The sequence below is a fragment of the Tupaia chinensis genome, unplaced genomic scaffold (genome assembly GCF_000334495.1).
Source record: "Tupaia chinensis unplaced genomic scaffold, TupChi_1.0 Scaffold000096_1, whole genome shotgun sequence".
NCBI classification, from domain to species: domain Eukaryota; kingdom Metazoa; phylum Chordata; class Mammalia; order Scandentia; family Tupaiidae; genus Tupaia; species Tupaia belangeri.
This window is the reverse complement of record NW_006159558.1, coordinates 3878143-3895942: the sequence shown is the minus strand read 5'-3', so window position 1 is coordinate 3895942 and position 17800 is coordinate 3878143. Positions and strand designations below refer to the sequence as shown.

General features: G+C 46.0%; 1 protein-coding gene across 6 annotated transcripts in view; it reads right to left on the bottom strand.

The window, feature by feature from the left end:
• The window catches only part of SEMA5A (semaphorin 5A), a 525920-nt gene that overhangs the window by 8144 nt on the left and 499976 nt on the right, over positions 1 to 17800 (bottom strand). For all 6 annotated transcript variants that reach the window (XM_027769892.1, XM_006143315.2, XM_006143312.2 and 3 more), the window contains 5 exons: positions 17413 to 17631; positions 10784 to 10954; positions 8910 to 9065; positions 7374 to 7421; positions 1324 to 1535 (listed from right to left, as the gene is read on the bottom strand). In XM_027769892.1, coding sequence (XP_027625693.1) covers positions 1324 to 1535; positions 7374 to 7421; positions 8910 to 9065; positions 10784 to 10954; positions 17413 to 17631 — 806 coding nt within the window. The remainder of the gene's footprint in view (positions 1 to 1323; positions 1536 to 7373; positions 7422 to 8909; positions 9066 to 10783; positions 10955 to 17412; positions 17632 to 17800) is intronic.

Below are 17800 nucleotides of genomic sequence, written 5' to 3'. Positions count from 1 at the left end.
AAGCACAGCCCATGGGTAAAAGTCAGTTGATTCTGTCTCTGTCCAAGTGGTGGGGAAGAGAGGCCACGAAGGCGGGAGGACACTGAGCCCCATGACACAAGACCTTGCGAGAGCTTGCCGTCACGAGGGCCAAAGACATGCCGTATTCTCACACAGAAAGGACATTTTACTTCAAAAGAAGCCATTAACAGAGAGAGGATGTCAAAATAGTCCCTAAGAATTTTTTTTTTAAAGTCAGTCGCTTAACAGGAATATCAAAATATAGTTAATTTAGCTCAAGAGAATTCCCTTATTCACATGGGTACAAAGGGGAGTTGAGTGCCATAGCAAGCGCCCTTGGGGTCTTTCAGTGACACCTGATGGTCACGTAGACACAACAGGAACACAGCTCCTGCCTCCTTAGTGCTGGGAAGCCTGCTGAAACCTCACCACAGGAACAGGAAGTATGTCTTGCTACGTGCATTTTAAAGATGGCGAAGCTGAGGCCAAATGAGTCCCATGTCCTCTGAATCCTACTGCTAAATGTCTCAGACGACAACCACATTTATTCACAACACTTTCTGTGAATTACCTCCTTTGAGTCTCATAATCTCCCACAAACAGGGAGAACATGGAGGCCTAGTGAGAAAAAGCAGCTGGCCGAAGCTCCCCCAGCTGGGAAGCTCTGGGGCTGCCTGGTGAGCTCCGATCTGTCAGGTCTACACCGGATACTCGCTGCACCTCCCCTTCCTGACAACATAAAGGAAACTGGCCATTTAGTCTAAATCTCTGGGTTGAAAGCTCGGCTAACCTCCAGTGTTGAAAGTAAGGTCACCCCACACCACTTACAGCATGGTCACACCGTGCGAAGATGAAGGCCTTTCTTATGCTTGAAAAGTACTCGAAGATGGTTTATGTAATAATGCAATCCTGCACTGAAGCCTGGCAGGGGTTTCCGGATTGAACCTGGGCGTCTGACCACTGTCCTGTCCCCACGACTGCCATCCGTTCATGTGAGACCCTCAGTCAGCAGCTCTTCTGGGATGTGAGACCTCTCTCTGGGTGTGGAAGGCACAGGTGAAATGGAGCCCTACACTGGCCCAAGGCCCAATATTTTCCAGTATTTTATCATTGCTGTTTTCATATCCCCTTTTAAACTTACATTCTCCATATGAGGTGCCTTTTTCCACAGGCAAAGCAAGCTTCAAAGGCAGTTCATCACAAGGTACCCCTACCCTGCCCCATCTTCGTCACCAGCACCACCCCAGTGAACCGTGCTTCAGCCCCAGGGCCCACCTGCCTTCTCTGCCCCCCTGGCTGCAGCTGTCACTGCCGACTGCTCACCTTGATGGCCTCCACCGAGTCGTATTTGTCCAGTTTGTTGATGTGGTTAGTAATGCTGGTATTGAGGGGGGCAGGCGAGACAGGGTGGATGACAGTCGCATCGTGGGACTGCTGCTGGAACCGCTGGCAGTAGGTGTAGACGAGCAGGGTCAGGAGGCAGCCGAGGATGGAGCTGCTCAGTCCCACGGCAATCATGTGGAACATGTTGAACTCTGGGAGGACAGGAGCAATGTGAGGCGCGCTGCGAGAACCCACTGCCCCACACTCCACGTGCCGCCATGACAGACAAGACACAGCACAAAGCCCTGCCCTGGTCTCAGGTAAAGACATCAGTCTTTCCGTGCAATGTCATGGCCTTGAGAGAAGTCTACACTGTGGGCATGGTGAGGTTAAGTCCTCATTCTAACATTTTATAATCAGTTCTTTGGGGACACCTCAAACACCAGTAGGATTGGTTTTTTCCTTTGAAGGCTTGACAACGTGGTTCTCATGTCAGGGAAGGCATAACCTGAAGGCTGTGGGGTTTCCACAAGCCATTTATGGTGCTGCAGGGCCGGCTGAGCTCCAGCGCATGCAGTGTGGCTGTGCCCATGAACAGAGAGGGACGGCACCTCACTGCACATCACTGCTCACCAGCATGCTCCTCTCCTGTATTAGTCAATTGAAAATGTTTTCCCATGGGCCAGCAGGTGTCATGGAGATTAACAAGCTGAATCTCACATGGCTGACGGCAGTTGGAGTCCCAGGCATGTGTCTAATGTGCCTCAAACCCTGAGGAGAGTTACGGAGAAGGGACTGTGGCCTGGCCATCACCCTGGGGGTGATTTCTCACTTTCTCTCTCTCTCTCTGTCTCTGCCTCTGGAAAGACCACTTGCCCTACAGCAAATAAATAGATAAATAAATAGATTTTCCTTGACACAAATTCTTCTATTTTCTGTCATGTTCTCAATAGTATATATCATTAGAGAGTATAAAGGGTCTGTAAGAAATAAGTCTTCCTTCTTTCAGAGTTCATTGTTTTAAGTAGTCTCTCTTGGTCTGTCCACTCATGTGCCGTGTGTGCGTGTGTGTAAATGTTTTTCTGGGCATCAATTTTCCATTCACATTGTATTTTGGAGATCTTATCAACAAAGTGGTTTACTCCACAGAAAGAAAAGATTGCATTAAAGGAGTAAAATGAAATCTTTTACATGGTCATGAAGTGACCCTCACTTTACCTTTCCCTTCCTATCTATAAGCATCTCCTCTGTTTCTTTGATTTATTTTCCTTGAGTGACAAATATAAAACACACAAAGACAAGCCCATGAGGACTTACCTCTGTAAAATAAGATTGGCTCGAATGAAACAAAGCTGACATACCAAGACCTGCCTGGGTCTGAGCAACAACAGCAAAAACATTGATCCTCACCATGTGTTGGGAAAGCAGGATGATTAGTGTCAAGCTTTTCAGCGGACAAAGGCAACACCTGGGCAGTGCTGTGGGGCTGGGCTCAGTTAGAATCAGAAAAAGCAGCACATGCCCTTGTCTGTCCTCGCCTGGACCTGCACCATGTAACACCTGTGAAGGGCTCCATGTCCTTAGGATTCGTGGGCAGCTTGAGGACACCTCACTTTCCCGTGGTCCTCTTCATACACCGCCAGGGTGGAACATCACCAGATGCTTCCTCTGATCTGTTAACCTGGTCCCAAGGGAAACTACTGGAGATGCCCTTGGGCATCCCTTGGGTGTAGAACAAAGCCTCAGGGCTCTTGGGTGGGTGAGAAGAGCCTGCAGGTGCCCTATACCCGAGGCCGGGGGAGTTTGCATCCTATCTGCCTGGCATCTTCCCTAGGGATTCTCTAAGCCACTTTGAGATCTGAGAACCTCAGACCCATTCCCAATGCTTCCCACCCAGAAGAGTCCTAGTCCAGCCAGCGCCAACCATGGGGCCGGGGCACTTGGTGTGAAAGGGTTAGCCAGGTCCTCTTCCTCCAGGGCCACTAGCCACTGGGACTTCAGGACTCATCCTGAGTTCCTCCTGGACCTCATATCAACCTGGAGATGGCTGAGAGTCCCCAGAGAAGCTGAGCCTCGGTCTGGAGGTTCCGTCAAGGTCACCTGTGCTATGTGGCAGAGGCTGAGCACCCGTCACCTGTCCCTACACTCTGAGCTTTATCCTCTAAGCTGTGCTCCTTCGCCACTTCCAGCCACGTCAGTCAGTAACCCAGGGCCCTGGAGGTGGATCTGCCTCCTGAGGTGTGGTCAGTGACCAAAGCTGCCTTCCCTCGGGTTCTCTGTCGGCCAGAACTAACACAACCCTCCTAAGCACTGAGATTCCAGGAGAAGAATGCAATTCCTAACAAAGGGACCCAGTGCATTCAGTGCTAAGGGCTGGACAGTGCAGGAGGACATTACTAGAACATTCCATGAGTGTCACCCAGGACCTCACAACCATGTTGACTTTTCATTTCTGGCTCATCTGGTCAGGGCAGAGGGAGATGAGGGACATCACTAGTCTCTGGTCTTTCCTGATATTGTCATGAAGGCTCTGGAGCTGGAGATTCCAGCCTGTGACAGGTCAATAAAGCCTTCAGGGCCTTTCCGCAGCAACCTCTGGGATCTTTCCCTGTGACTCCGGAGCAGTACTTAAGATAAGCAAGCACTGGTTTCACACAAGTTCTCTCTTGGTGGCACTTGAGATGTTAGGGCTCCCCAGGGTTAATGCCACATACGGACAAAAAGATACTTTCTGCTGCACTAACTCATGTTCCATCACAACATCGGAAGATGCATGACGGTCTCCATATGCAGACGCTTTGGCATTAGTAAATGAGCCCTTCCAGCAGGTGCCTGGGGAAGGCTGGGGCCAGCTGACATCTTCATGATGATTATATAGTCTTTGTGTCTCCTGCAACTAAAAATAGCTCTCTAAGTTGAGAAATCTCAATAGGAGCACATTTTTCAGCAGAGGAAAATACAGTGTCTATGAAATCTCTTCTGAGTCCACTTAGTATGGTTCTTTCCTTTGAATATGCTTTTGTTGCTCCTGTTTTTGGTCAATCAAGCTGGAAAAGAGACCAACTAAGCACTTGGTTCAATAGGCTGGTTTTCCGTGCAAAGTTTGATTGATTTTTCAACAAACTGAGAAACACATCTATGTTTTCCCCCTAAACATCCCAAAACACTCTTGCTAGGTAGTTGTTTTCCCCTATGAGCCCTACACTTAGATCCATCCAGTATCTTACCTGATTGTGCTGTTACATCAATTCAGTAGCTAAAGATCTAAAAAAAAGTCAGTTCTGAATATTGTAATTAAAACTTCTGTGATTTAACCAATAGCATCTCAAGGCCTGGTTCTGGTACATGCAGCAATCAGGCACAGCTGTTTTGGACACTGAGAAGAGCATCTGAGGGTAAGGATGGCTTTGCCACATTTTTCTGGTGTTCACATCCTTGAAGGAGTCCCACGTAGCTGCTCAGGGTGTCACCAACAGAGTACGCAAGGATGGCTGGGCAACTCCGCTGAGGCATGTGCTCCTTGACCCCCAGGTTCTGGTCTATCATGTCTCTCTGAGGACCAGGAGCTCCTATAAACTCTGCTCCAATCCTGACCTGCACTTCCCTGAGGGCAAGAAATGCCCTGGACCAGGGCTTCTGGGTCCCTAGACACAATCCTCCTGGACACTTGCATAGGACCGCTCTCCTGGAGTGCTTCAGGTTTGAAACTTACTAGTGCCGCTGCCTAGATCTCACCCCGGCTCCATTGCTATCTATGAACTTGGGACAGTGACCTCTACTCTCTGAGCCTCACAGTCCCAATTTATAAAGTGCAGATTAAATTACTCAGTCACTCTTTCTACAGTGTTCATGTGCAAAATCTCTAAAATCTGAGTTTCCATCACTCATCTGGCAGCAAAGCATGACCTGCTCAGACCCATTTTGTTGCAGAATCTGGCCAGAACTCCAAAAAAATAACATTAGCATCTTCTCTTGGGCCACATTTCCTGGTGGCTCTATTAGTTAAGGAGTGCAGCCAGAGGCCTTGTGGGCATGCTATATAATATACAGTATAGACCTTACATTATCCTTTGATAGCCTCGAAAATACTGAGTTCCAAACCCTTCTTTCTCTCCAGGAGTTTCACATACAGAAGTGTGGCCTGGGGTACCTACGCGAATACTTTGTTGGGACCAGACGGGATATCGTTTGTCTGAGCATCTGCTACAGCATCTGGCATGGAGTGACGGACCTGCCAATATTAGCGGATATAACAGTCGGGCATTTTTATGTGTATTCATCTGTGTGTCGGGCCTCATGCTGGTAGCTGTCAGTCAGCATTCAACAGTTCAGGTCAGACAGCAGACATTGCCTTTCTCAGGCACCAGGGTCTCTTAGGATGTGACTGCCGGCTCCAGAGGGACCAGGCTATTCAGATCCTAAGTAGAAGCTTGATGTTCATCCCAAAACTGGCTTGGGGGTGCTCAGCAACAATTATTAAGTGAACGAATGACTAGGTTAATGAATGGCTGACTAAACAGAATGTAATGTGAGCTCCTAATCATGAGTAGTTGGAAAAGTCGTGATGCATTTTTGCATAGAAAAACAGAAAAATACATCATGACTTGCCCAATAGTTAGTAAGAATACATACATTCTTTTTTTTCTTTACAGAGAGATTTTTGCTATAGGGTGCATACACTCGCCAGAGAGACAGAGAGATGGAAAGCAAGAAATCACCCCCTCAGGGGGGATAGTCACACTGCAATCCTTTCTCCTCCATTCTTCTTTGGGGATTTTGGGCATGCACCCACATGCTCTCCGTGTGAGTTTTAAACCTCCAAGTCTGGGACTTGAACTGCAGTCGACTACATGGAAGTCCAGTGATGTAACCATTACGTTGTTTGCTGGTCCCAGTAAGCACATTCCTAACACACTCACATGAAGCTCCCAGCTTCATGTGAGCATAAGCAGAGACCAACGCCTGGTAGGCTGAGTGCTCTGGGGCCTGCAGGCTGGAACACGGCAGGACTGGGGATGTGCACCTCAGCACTCACACGTGAGGATGGACGTCTTGGCACAGATGCTGATTAGCCCATCAGAGCACACAGGGGCTGTGCTCTGGGCACCGGGCAGTGCCCCCTCTACCCAGGCTGGTCCACAGTGCAGGTAAGTATGTTATGGACATACATAGGGCACAGGCTGCAAAGTCCAAATTTATCACAGATTCGAAGGACAGAGGAAGTCTCCAATAATTTACTATTATTTTTGAAAATATTCAGGGTTATAAGTAGTTTGAAAGCTCCCCCTACTAATATAGGTGCCATCTTGGGCCTCACTAAAATTGAGTCACCCCAGAGGGTTGGAGACATGAAACAGCTGCCATGAATTTGCACTACAAATAGAAACTAATTGGTTGAATTCTATTCTATTTATGGGAAATCCAACTTCAGCATGCATCAAAATCACCCAAAGGGCTTATTTATTTATTTTTTTAAGAGAGATTTTTGCTGTAGGGTATGTGCGCTCACCGGTCAGACAGAAAAAGACAGAAAGACAGAAAGTGGGAAATCATCCCCCAGGAAAACGGCCACATCGCAATCCCTTCTCCTCCATTTTCCTCTTGGGATCTTGGGCATGTACAAGCACTGAGTATGAGTTTTAAGTCACCGGGTCCAGGACTCGAACCATTGTCAACTATGTGGGAGTCTAGCGACGTAACCATTACACCATCTGCTGGTCCCCCAAAGAGCTTATTAAACCACAGATTTCTGGGCCCCACTCAGAAAAGTTCCTGTTTGGTAGATTGAAGTTGGGCCTGAGAACTTGCATTTCCACCATGTTCCTGAGTGACGCTGATGATGCTGGTCCAGGAATCCAACTTGGAGAACCACTAGCCCTGTGTCAGATACTGACTTTAGCATTTCTACCAAGGCATAAGATGTTTGCATCCAGTATTTTCAGTGTGTCATTCTTGGCCAATAATAGAAACATTGTGGGAAATGTTTGGAAGAGGACTGATTGGGATATATCAGAATGCTGATGAGAAATAAGTGAAAAAGAAGAACTTACCACCACACCTTTTTTCTTCCATGCTACTGGATCTTGCCACAGATACTTCTGGAAAAACAAACATCAAATCACAATGTGTAAAGAGAGTTGGGAAACTTCATATTAATGATTCATTTATAAAACGTCTAATGATTTTGAACTTTATGTGGGTCAAAATTTTAAGTCTGATTAATTCTCTCTCTCTCTCTTTCTCTCTCTCTCTCATATTAGGTTGTCAGATAAGTCATGATGTATTTTTCTATGTAAAAATGCATCATGACTTTCCTGGTGACTATGTGTGTGTGTGTTTGTGTGTATGTGTGTGGGGGGCTATATTTTGTTAGGCCAACCTGAAATGGATTTGACTGAGAAGGGGTGAGATTCATTAGCACAGAAAGAAAATGCTATGGTCCCCTGGGCTGACACCAGAAAGTGGGCTGACTTTCTGTTTCAAGGTACTCTGCTAGTGGCAGAACCCCTGACAGTGTTTTCTTGTGGTTTCCTGTTTCAGATTTTTTATTTCATCAAAGCCAGCATTGTCACATTCCCTGCAGAGATAGGCCCTACTCACCAGAGTGCAAGAGCATCATCAGACATGTCACTACTGGGTACTATTCATACTCTTTTCCTGTGCCATGTAGGAAACCCACAAGCAGGATGCCAATGAGAGGACAGGTCTCCTCTGTGTTTCAACTCAAAGAATAAAATACCATTTCAGGAGTCTAGGAACATCTTTCTCCTGCACTGGTTTTATGTTTTAATTAAGTAGTAAGGATGAAAATATGTCTATGGTTAAAATGAAAATGATAACAGGCATGCTAGCAGCTCTATACTATACAGGAAGTACTTCATAAGGCTAAAGCTATCATGTTCTCAAAAACAGTATTATCATTTTCACAAATGGAGAAAAACAAAGAAAATCTGGCTGGTAGCTGTGAGCCCTCCTAGGTCACCTTCCTTAGGTCCATCAGGTTCTGAAGGCACACAGCGGGCACATGCTAACTGGTTTACTCCCTTACATTGCACCCACCTGCAGGGAGCGTGCAACACAGAGCATGCAACAGAAAGCTCACCTCCACTAATGACTACACATTGATTCCACCTGAAAAGCCTGTCACAAGAGCGACAACCAACCTCCTCTACAAGATGAAAATAACAAGTTTCCAATTCCCAACTTATCAAAATGACATAAAGAAAATGATCCTTTTCTTCAGTGGCAACACAAAGATAATTGTCAAAGCATCTTACCTGATATTAAAATAATCAATAACCTATTTTTTTATTTTTGAGCCAAAATTCCAAGTGAATTACAACCAATAAATTGTAGAAGTCATTCTGCTTTAAAAAAATCTCAAACTCATAATCTCAATTCAAGTCTGAATCTGCAGTTTATCTATAAATCTTCACTTTAATGACTTGAAACCACAAGAGTTGATAGAATTATTTCTGTTTCGCTGAACATGGCCTCAAAGAATAGATATAAGTCTGGCCAATGAATAATATTCTTTGCAAATGTTGGAAATGATTTAGTTCACCTAGATAAACATCTGCCCTTACCTGGGATGAAATTTGAGTCAAAAACACAGGGCCGGCTCTCAGTGGTGTTCCCAGAACACTGGCTGCCCACAGGAAACAGAAGGATGCACTGGCGGGCCCGGACCTGGACACCAGAGGGGTCACATTCAGACCAGTCCGACCACTCTGACCAGCTCTCTGCGGTGACAGAGGAGGGGAGGAGAGATCAATCAGATGGAAGGCACTGTCCAGGGATTTCAAAAACTTCATGGAAACATGAAATTGAGGTTGAATTTATTTTGCTGCAAAAAAATTTCAAATGCATGCATAGTTTTCTCACTGTATGCATTTTCCATGAACCTTTAAAGCATCTTCATATCTTCTGACTAGTGCAGGAAATAAAATACACAAAAGGATGAATAGACGTACTAGTTAATCTTTGACCAGATATAGTATGCTTAAATTCCATTCTATAAGATCCACCATAACTCGATGCTATAAACCACCTGTATGTAGACACACAGAGTTGACCCACAAGCTCTAGTTGTGTATAGATCAACAGTTGTGGGGCCAGAAATCAGCAGTGCAGACACCACCTTCCAGGGAGTACTCCTCTGGGAACAGCAGCCCTCAAACCCTGTTCTGAAAAATTCCTCCAACCTTAGGCAAGAGAAATAACTGTGTATGAGAAAGCCCTGGCAGTTGAATGGGAGCCTGAAGACACTACATATCCTTTCCCTTCTGTTACAAAAACAATTCTTTGGAGTCAATATTCCAGTCAGGCTATCCTTGAGGGGATTCATTTTGTCCCGTTGGCACTGAAGATTGTAGGTCACCGCACAAGTGCTGGGGCAAGGCCACCAGGCACATGTGTATGCATGACTGAAATCCCAAGAGGAAACTGAAGGAGAAGAGATTTTGGCATAGCCATCATAGGGGAATGAGGGAAGGGGCTTCTCATTTTCCATCTCTCTGACTCTCTCTAGGTGAGCACTCAGATCCTAAGGCAAAAACCTAAAAAAAAGTATGGAGGTTTCAAAGTCAGATCCAGAAAAAACTGGCTCATTTTTACTCCAATTGGTCCCTCTACGCCAGAAAGTCAAGCTGCTTCTTGGATGGGGAGGGATGCTAGGCATCTGTGGGGCCTGTGTCAGCCGTGGGTCTCAGGCTTGGCACTCCCACACCCCAGTCCTGAGGACAGTTCCACATTTCCCATAGGTCCTCCCTGCTCCCACGCTGACTTTGTTAACTCAGTCTCCAATCCTGCCGTCAGCCTCTACTCTACGGTCACTTAGTGGCATGGCAGCCAGTGTGCTCTACATCCTTTGCTTTGATGCTCTGCCTACTGATGGGTGTCGTGGATTCCAGCCCTTTGATTTGATGAACTGTCCTCCATGAGTGCCTGGTGTCCCCGTACCACATTAAAAGTCATTCTTGGAACACACGTCTGGGACCCTTGGGAGGCATCAGGTTGGGCCTGGGGCAGGGCGGGGCAGATGCCAGGCAATTCCCAGATCAGATCTCCAGTCTCCGTGGAAACTGGAAAGTGCTCATGTCTTTCCTCCAACTTTCTCCTGCCCTCAACACAGCAGAGTGTTGTCTGCATTATCAGTGTTAATTAGCAAAGTCAAGACCAAATTGGGATATTTCCTATTAGGTAGTTTGGGTGTTAAAATAACACGTACGCTGCTTTCCCACTGCCGAGATGAAGTTCGGGACACTAACTCTGAACATGACAGGGTGAGAACTAGTTCACCGCAGAACGATGCGTGTGGAAGTCACGTCAAGGAAACGGTGTGAGGCGGACTGGTCTCCCCCCTCAGCACTTACCATGATGTGGCGACATCACCTCGCCATTTATGAATGAAGAACGGGCGAATTTGCCCAGAGCTGTGGAAGAAACAAGGCACACTCACCGGGGCAGGACTGCGTGTTGCAGAGTGCCTCTTCCGTGTGCAGCCCCAGGCAGATGTCGCCCCCGTAGGCCGGGGCCGGGTTGGTGCACGAGCGGGTCCTCATGTAGTGTCCTCCACCACAAGTCGCTGAGCACTTGGACCAGGCAGACCAGCAAGACCACACGCCATCCACTGGGAAGGGACACAAGCCACACCACTTCTGAGATCCAGATCCAACCGATCTGAGGTCGCTGCAGTAGCGTCTGCACTACAGGCACGCTCGGTGCACACGGCAACAGAGCGGCCACTGACCACTCACAGGGCACCTGGGGTCTTCCCCTTGGCAATTGATCTGGCTTTACAGATTCCTCCCTGTGCGTTCTCAGTTCTTATTTGTTCTTACAGAAACTTTTTTCTAAACATATACTATCTTGATCAAGAGGATAGCAGAGGAGTGCAATGTATTCATACAAAATTCTTGTGGCTGAGAATGACCAGGGGCCACCTTAATGGGGAGCCCCCAGCTAGCTCTCATCTTGCTCTCTGCACACTCCAGCATCCAGACAAGACTCAAGGCCAAGGATGAGGAGTTCAAGTTGCAATCTTCCTTACTAGTTGAATGACGGTGTGCTCCTGGACAGCAAGAGACAGAAACGCTAGGAGGGTAACTGTGAAGGATGCTCAGGAAACAAGCAAACCAAGCACAGTCTCACAGACTAGCCATTATGTTTGGAGGGCTAGAGAAGAATCAGTATCTGCAGGCTTTGGTGGGATGTTAAGGACACAGTTGTTAATGTGAATATTGGGCAGATCTAGTCCCTTGATCTTACGTTTTCCTGACTGCTGGAGCCCAGAGCTCTGATGGCTCCTGGAATCCCCCTGTTTTCTCCAGAATGGGTTCCTGATACTGCAGACCAGCCTCCTGAAATCTGGGATCAGTCAGCCCATGTAGACATGGTGGGCCTCCAGGCCCAGTCCTGTGTTAGCTGACACTGATGAAGCCAAGACCTCAGGTCAGCTAGGGTCATGTGACCACGTCAGATGTGATCTGCTGTTCAGCTAACTCCTCACTGAGCCCCATCTCCTTGTCTCCTTACACAGCTGTGCTGCTATTGCTTAGTCCCGGAGCAAAGCTTTGTCAAAACAGGTGTTAAATCCTAATCAAGGGGCAAAAAGCAATCACAGCCATTGCTAATGAATTAGGGAGCCCAGGAGAAACTCTCTATTACTGTATGTAAACAGTATCACAGTTATTTTCCTTGGATCCTAAATAAGCAGAAGCATCAACAGGGAAAGCCAAAATCATTACACATGCAGGCTGTTTTATAGAGTAACTGACACCGTATTGGGTCATCAGAAAAGTCGTGACATAGTTTTTTATAGAAAAGCATAAAAAAAAGTTATGACTTTTCCAATGACTTGATATTTTAATACCATCATGATGGTATAATATATACTTACAGAGAAATGTTCATTTTTATATATGAATATAGGTAAAAAGAAGCATTTCTGAGAAGCATGATTGCAAACACAATCATTATGACAATATTTTAATTTGCAAAAGGAAGAAACTAAACAAAAATATTTAAATCCAATTTAAAAATGAGTTTGCAACTGAACCGGAAATTTAGTAAATCTCCTTCCTCCTTACACACACACCCACTGTCCTAGTGTCATGATAATTTCTCTAGGCAAGGCACTGTTTATCTTTTAACATAGATAATGTAGCTCTTGTTTGAAATGTGAACATTGTGAGGGAGCATTTTGCTCCCAGTTGGTCGTTCAAACCACCAATCACACTCAACCTCCAGCAGTGTCCATGTGATTGCCTTGAGGGATATATTCTAAACACAGGAAATAAGCACTTCAGGTATGAAGGGAAGTCAAAGGAGAATTTCAGCCCTGTCTCCACTCCACCAGACAGCTGCCATGGTCTGTAACTGCCTGTGCCCCAGACCAGCAAATCCAGCCTCTACTTCCTATCCTCTTATCTCTGCCCTTATGTTACAAGTTCAATCCTAGTCTTGGAGCAGTGACTCTGGAAACAGTGGTGTGGTTGATGAACAAGATTACTGAATATTGTGATAATGGTGCATATTAGGAAGGCTAAAGTATTTCTAAAATAGAAATGATAGGAAAAAAAAGTAAATAAAATACAAATGACAGGATATAAAGCTTAAGGAAACAGTCTTTACCATAAACAAGCATGCAGAACCCAGTGGGAAGCAAGGTTTCGCCCAGTCGGGGGAAGAAAACAAAAAGCCACCGGGTAGGGCGCAGCACATCAGGGACTACGCCAGGCCAGCCACCTAAAGTTTTTCTTTTTTGCCGTGGAAACTATGCTGGACGACAAAAATGACTCTAGTGATCATATCAAATTATAAACCCAGGATTCCACTTCATCCTCACGAGCCGAATGTTCTAGAAATGCGCAGCTTGAGAGGCCAGGTCATGAGCATTGGGGTTCAGGGACTGACTGGGGTGCTGGTGGGCTGAGCACAGAGTCAGGCACCTCATAGCAGCTGAGGTCTGCCCACGACACCTGACACGCTGCTTAGTTACGTGGGAATTGCCTAATGGCTTGAATCACCTTCTAATTAGCTTTAGCTCGAGAGGACTGCCTCACGGGAAGACCAGACAAGCAAGCTCAAGCTCAGATCCACGTTTCTCTCATGCAAAGCACTTTATTGCAAGGGATTATTTTTAATAGAATGAAATTTGTGGACTAAGTGCTCAATAAAAGTTCTTGTTCTAGGCCCAGCCAACATAGCATGCTCTGGTAAAATCTTCTGAGGTCACATGGGAGCTCAGGGTGGATTTCTGACCCACCATAAACGCCAGGCATGGTGGTGAGCATCTGCAGCTGCACCTACCCAGGTGGCAGAGACAGGACCATCGTGACATAGCAAGATTGGAGTCTAAAATTAAAAATAAAAATTGTTCTAAGAATCCTAGCGAAATATTCTATTCACTACAGTAAGATAAATATACTGACAGTAATGGGGGTCAGTAGGCAGTGCTGGATTCCACATGGCTGACTCTGTGGTTCGAATTCCAGAACCAGTAGCTTGAAAATCACACTGGGAGCAAGTGTGTGTGTGTGCCTAAAACCCCAGAAAAGAGTAAAGGAGAAGGGACTGTGGTGTGGCCATCCTCTCTGGGGATGACTTCTCATTTTTTCTCTGCTTTTCTCTGTCTCTCTCTAAAGCAAGTACACATGCCCTATAGCAAAATAAATAAATAAATAAATAAATAATATATATATATATATATATGCAGAAAGAAATACTGACAATAAGAAAAGGTATGATTACTAGTGATCTAAATAGCAGAGGAAAAACTAAATAACTAGTATCTGTATGCCAGTCATCCTGAACCCATTCAGTGCTACACAAAGTTCCCCACTTATGACCCCTTGGAACGTGGATGCATATGGTCTCAACTCCCCAGCACCCTGAGGACTGACTCACTCAGGCTCACACTGAAGGACCACTATCTCTGCTCCTCTAAGGACCTCTGGGCAGAATTCTCCTGCACCAACCACCGCCTTTGTCCTGTCTCAAAGCGTAACTCAAGGATTCTACAGACAAAAGACAAAGTGTTCCCAGTACACCATCAGTATCTGCCAGATGTGATCCACGACGCACACCTGCCAGTGTGCCCCTCCACGGGGTTTTCAGTGTTCCTTTCCCCTCACACTCACCGCTTACAGAATAAAGTCCAAATGGAACCATTGCTGTTAAATCTGACCAAAGGAGTTTGCCGCATTAGGGTTTACGAGGTCTAAGTAGAACTCCTAGGTTGCTTCTACCTTATTTGAGCATTACTTAGCAACCAAGAGTGATCTGTGGTAGGCACCCTTGTGGGTTAAGGCTTAGAGTCTTTACAGATGATTCAAATGTGCAATGAAGAAAACATGTGAAGGAGAAAGATGCGGTCATTTCCAGTTCTGGAGATATACCATGAAGGTGTTGGTGTTAGGTATATAAACCCATGGAAGGTAAAAGCAATGGATTACTGTGGCATGGGCTCTACACAACTGGAGACACATCTTTGATTAATTTAAAAGGTATTTTACTTTTATCGAATTGGTTGAGGTTTATTTTCATACCTAATCATAATGAGGAACTTCATTTTTAAATAAGATACAGGGCCAAGGAATAGATTCATCAGGAGGAAAGTGTCTGAAACGAGATAAGATGAGTTCAGTGTCCATGGCCCTGAAAGGCTTCCCACCATCCTTGGCGAGCAATTTTCCATCATCCATTTAGGGACTTGGGGGAGGCGGAGGAAAGGGCGGCCATTTGCACCACTCATTCCTGAACTTGTCCACCAGTTAGTGGAAAGTGACACAGGGCACTGAATAATTACACAACACTGGAATCTCAGCTTTTAAATGAAGACACAACTATTTATAACATTAAGGTTATATATACATAGTACTGGCTTGGCCACCAAAGTTACTTAATAAGAACAATCAACGGATCACATTAATAGATTTCTGAGATGGATGGTGACCTTTTGCACTCGGGACCAGGGCAGCACCCACACATCTGGAGGAATCTGCACATTCTATTGATGATCACAAGAAATCTAGCCTAGAGCCTAGGGAAATGAGGGAGGACAGAGGGACCTCTGCATTCCCAGGGCATCTCCCTTGTTTCAGTTTACAGTGTAGCTTTAATCTACTGATGTTGCCTACGGGCTTCCTTCCAGGCCCCAGGAGAGGAATCCTGCCACTGGGGCTGTGGGAAAGAACAGCTCTGTGACCTTTCCCATCATCTCTGCATCAGTCTGGCTGGGAAAGCTGGGCAGTCAGAGGAGTCTCCTGAGGCTAGAGAAGTCAGACCGAGATACCCTGGTAACAGCCATGCAGCTGCAGATGCAGGAGCATTACTGGAAGTCCTGACTTAACTTTCAAGTCAAGGCTACAAGCTGAGAACTGTGTATTTTCAGTTTTATATACAGGTTTATCCATCCACTCATCCAATCATCCATTCTTACATCCAACCATGCATCATCTATCCATTAATTGATTCAACCATCATCCGTTCATCCATCCATTCATCATCTTTCCCTCTGTCCATCTGTCTGTCCATCCATCCATCATCTACCTATTCATCAACAAATGTTTCTTGAACATCTGCTACAGTTTAGTTACTTGCTCAAAGAATTCAGAAAGTTGTTTGTACCTACTAAGAAAAAAAAAGTGTTGACTCTATACCTTTAAAATGTATATCTAATATTGGGAATTGCTTCCTCCCATTTTCCAACCCTTCTTGCCAATTTGATCAACTGCTGTTTGTCCCTCATAATTCAGCTCAGGGGCAGTTGCCTCATGTAGCTGCTATGATTCCCAGGGCTGGCTCAATGGGTCCTCAGCCAATGAAGCCATGGCACCTCGTTGTCACTAGTTCATTAATAGGTGACCACACTACTCATACGACGTGGCCTCACTGAACACTAACTTCCTTTCTTACCTAGGCCTTATCACTGTCTTTGTTTATAAACACCGTGGGTAGCTCAGAGTTTGTTACCCAAAACTGTTTGTTGAAAATGAGATGAAAATATGAGAGAAAGAGCGTCAAGTCCTCAACTGTTTCCTCATTACTCAACAGTTATCAGAGAAAGCCTGTGATGTATAAAGGGCAAAAGGCAGTCACGAAGGTGACAGGCCCCACTCAGAGCTGTGGCAGGAGGAAGTGAGAGGTGGGGTTAGAATATTAAGGGGAAGATAGAGGAGCCTAGGGAGATGTCAGAGCAGAAAGCCCTTCTAGCTTGTGTGAATAACCTGTGCTACCTGGGAACTCGCTACAATGAAAAACTTGGCTCTCCAGAAAGAGAGCAGCACAATCACACAGGTCCTTCAGTCTCCAGTGGAAAACTGTGTCTTTCAAGGCTTCAGATAATTTGTAACACAGACTTCTCCTGATCTAAAGCTAGGGAATTGCGTGGCAGGCCTGGTGACCACCTCTGTGACCTACAACCCTGGTGAGGACTTGGTGATGACCAAAGCCAGTTCTAGGAAGGCTGGACCCATCTAAATTTGGGAAGGAACCAGCTCCCAGCAGACAGAAACATGGTCTTGAGGGACACTATGCATCTCTCCAGACTTTGTCAGCGGGCCAACCCTACAGTAGGCGCAGTGCTTACAGCCCACTTTCCACAGAGTGGCTCACATGGATATTCTAATTTCTTTTAAAATTAGAAGGAAAAAAAGAATATAATCTAGTCTAATTATATTTATCCTTACACTTGTGCACCATGAAGAGAGGAGCCCCTGAGGACCACCGTGCCTGGGTCCTGGAACACCATTCAGGGGCCTGTCAGCAATTTGTACATAGACAACTTAGGCTGTGTGCTTGCCTGAAGAAGGGCTGAAGGGAAAGTTGCTTTAACCCTGGTTGATGACTTGGCATTTGACTTCAGACCATCTGGAAAGGGTGAGTTAGGAACTGAGGATTCCTCCACTATTGTTTGATTGAGGGGGTCACTCCAGGTTAATGGGATGATGTCAGTCACCTAAGATAAATCTTAAGAACACGGATCCCAAACTTCAAAGTGAGGAAGCTGAGTGAGCCTCAGACAAGGAGAAGGCCTTCGAGGTCTTTGATGTTTCAGATCATTTCCAGATTAAGTGATCCATTTACCTGGGCAGGGCAAAATGTTGCATTCTTGGTACTCCAGAGACGGGCCCAAGCAAGGCATTCCTCCATACTTGGGTTCTGGGTTGTTGCAAACACGCTTCCGGTTCCGGATGCCCCGACTGCAGTCGCGGCTGCACTGTGACCATGATGTCCAAGCTGACCAGGCCCCATTGACGGTGTGGGCAGAGTATCTCCCAGCGCGCAGGAAGTCACCGGAAAGCCCTGCCAGGAAACGGCGAATGTGCTGTTAGTTACCCACGGTGCACGCTGGCTTTCATGCTGAATCAGCTGGAGGCTTTATTTCCAGAATTACCCTCTCAAGTCACTTAAACTCTTTCCACACTGGGTAAGTCAAATATTGCTACAGATAACCTTTTGTCACTTATGACTC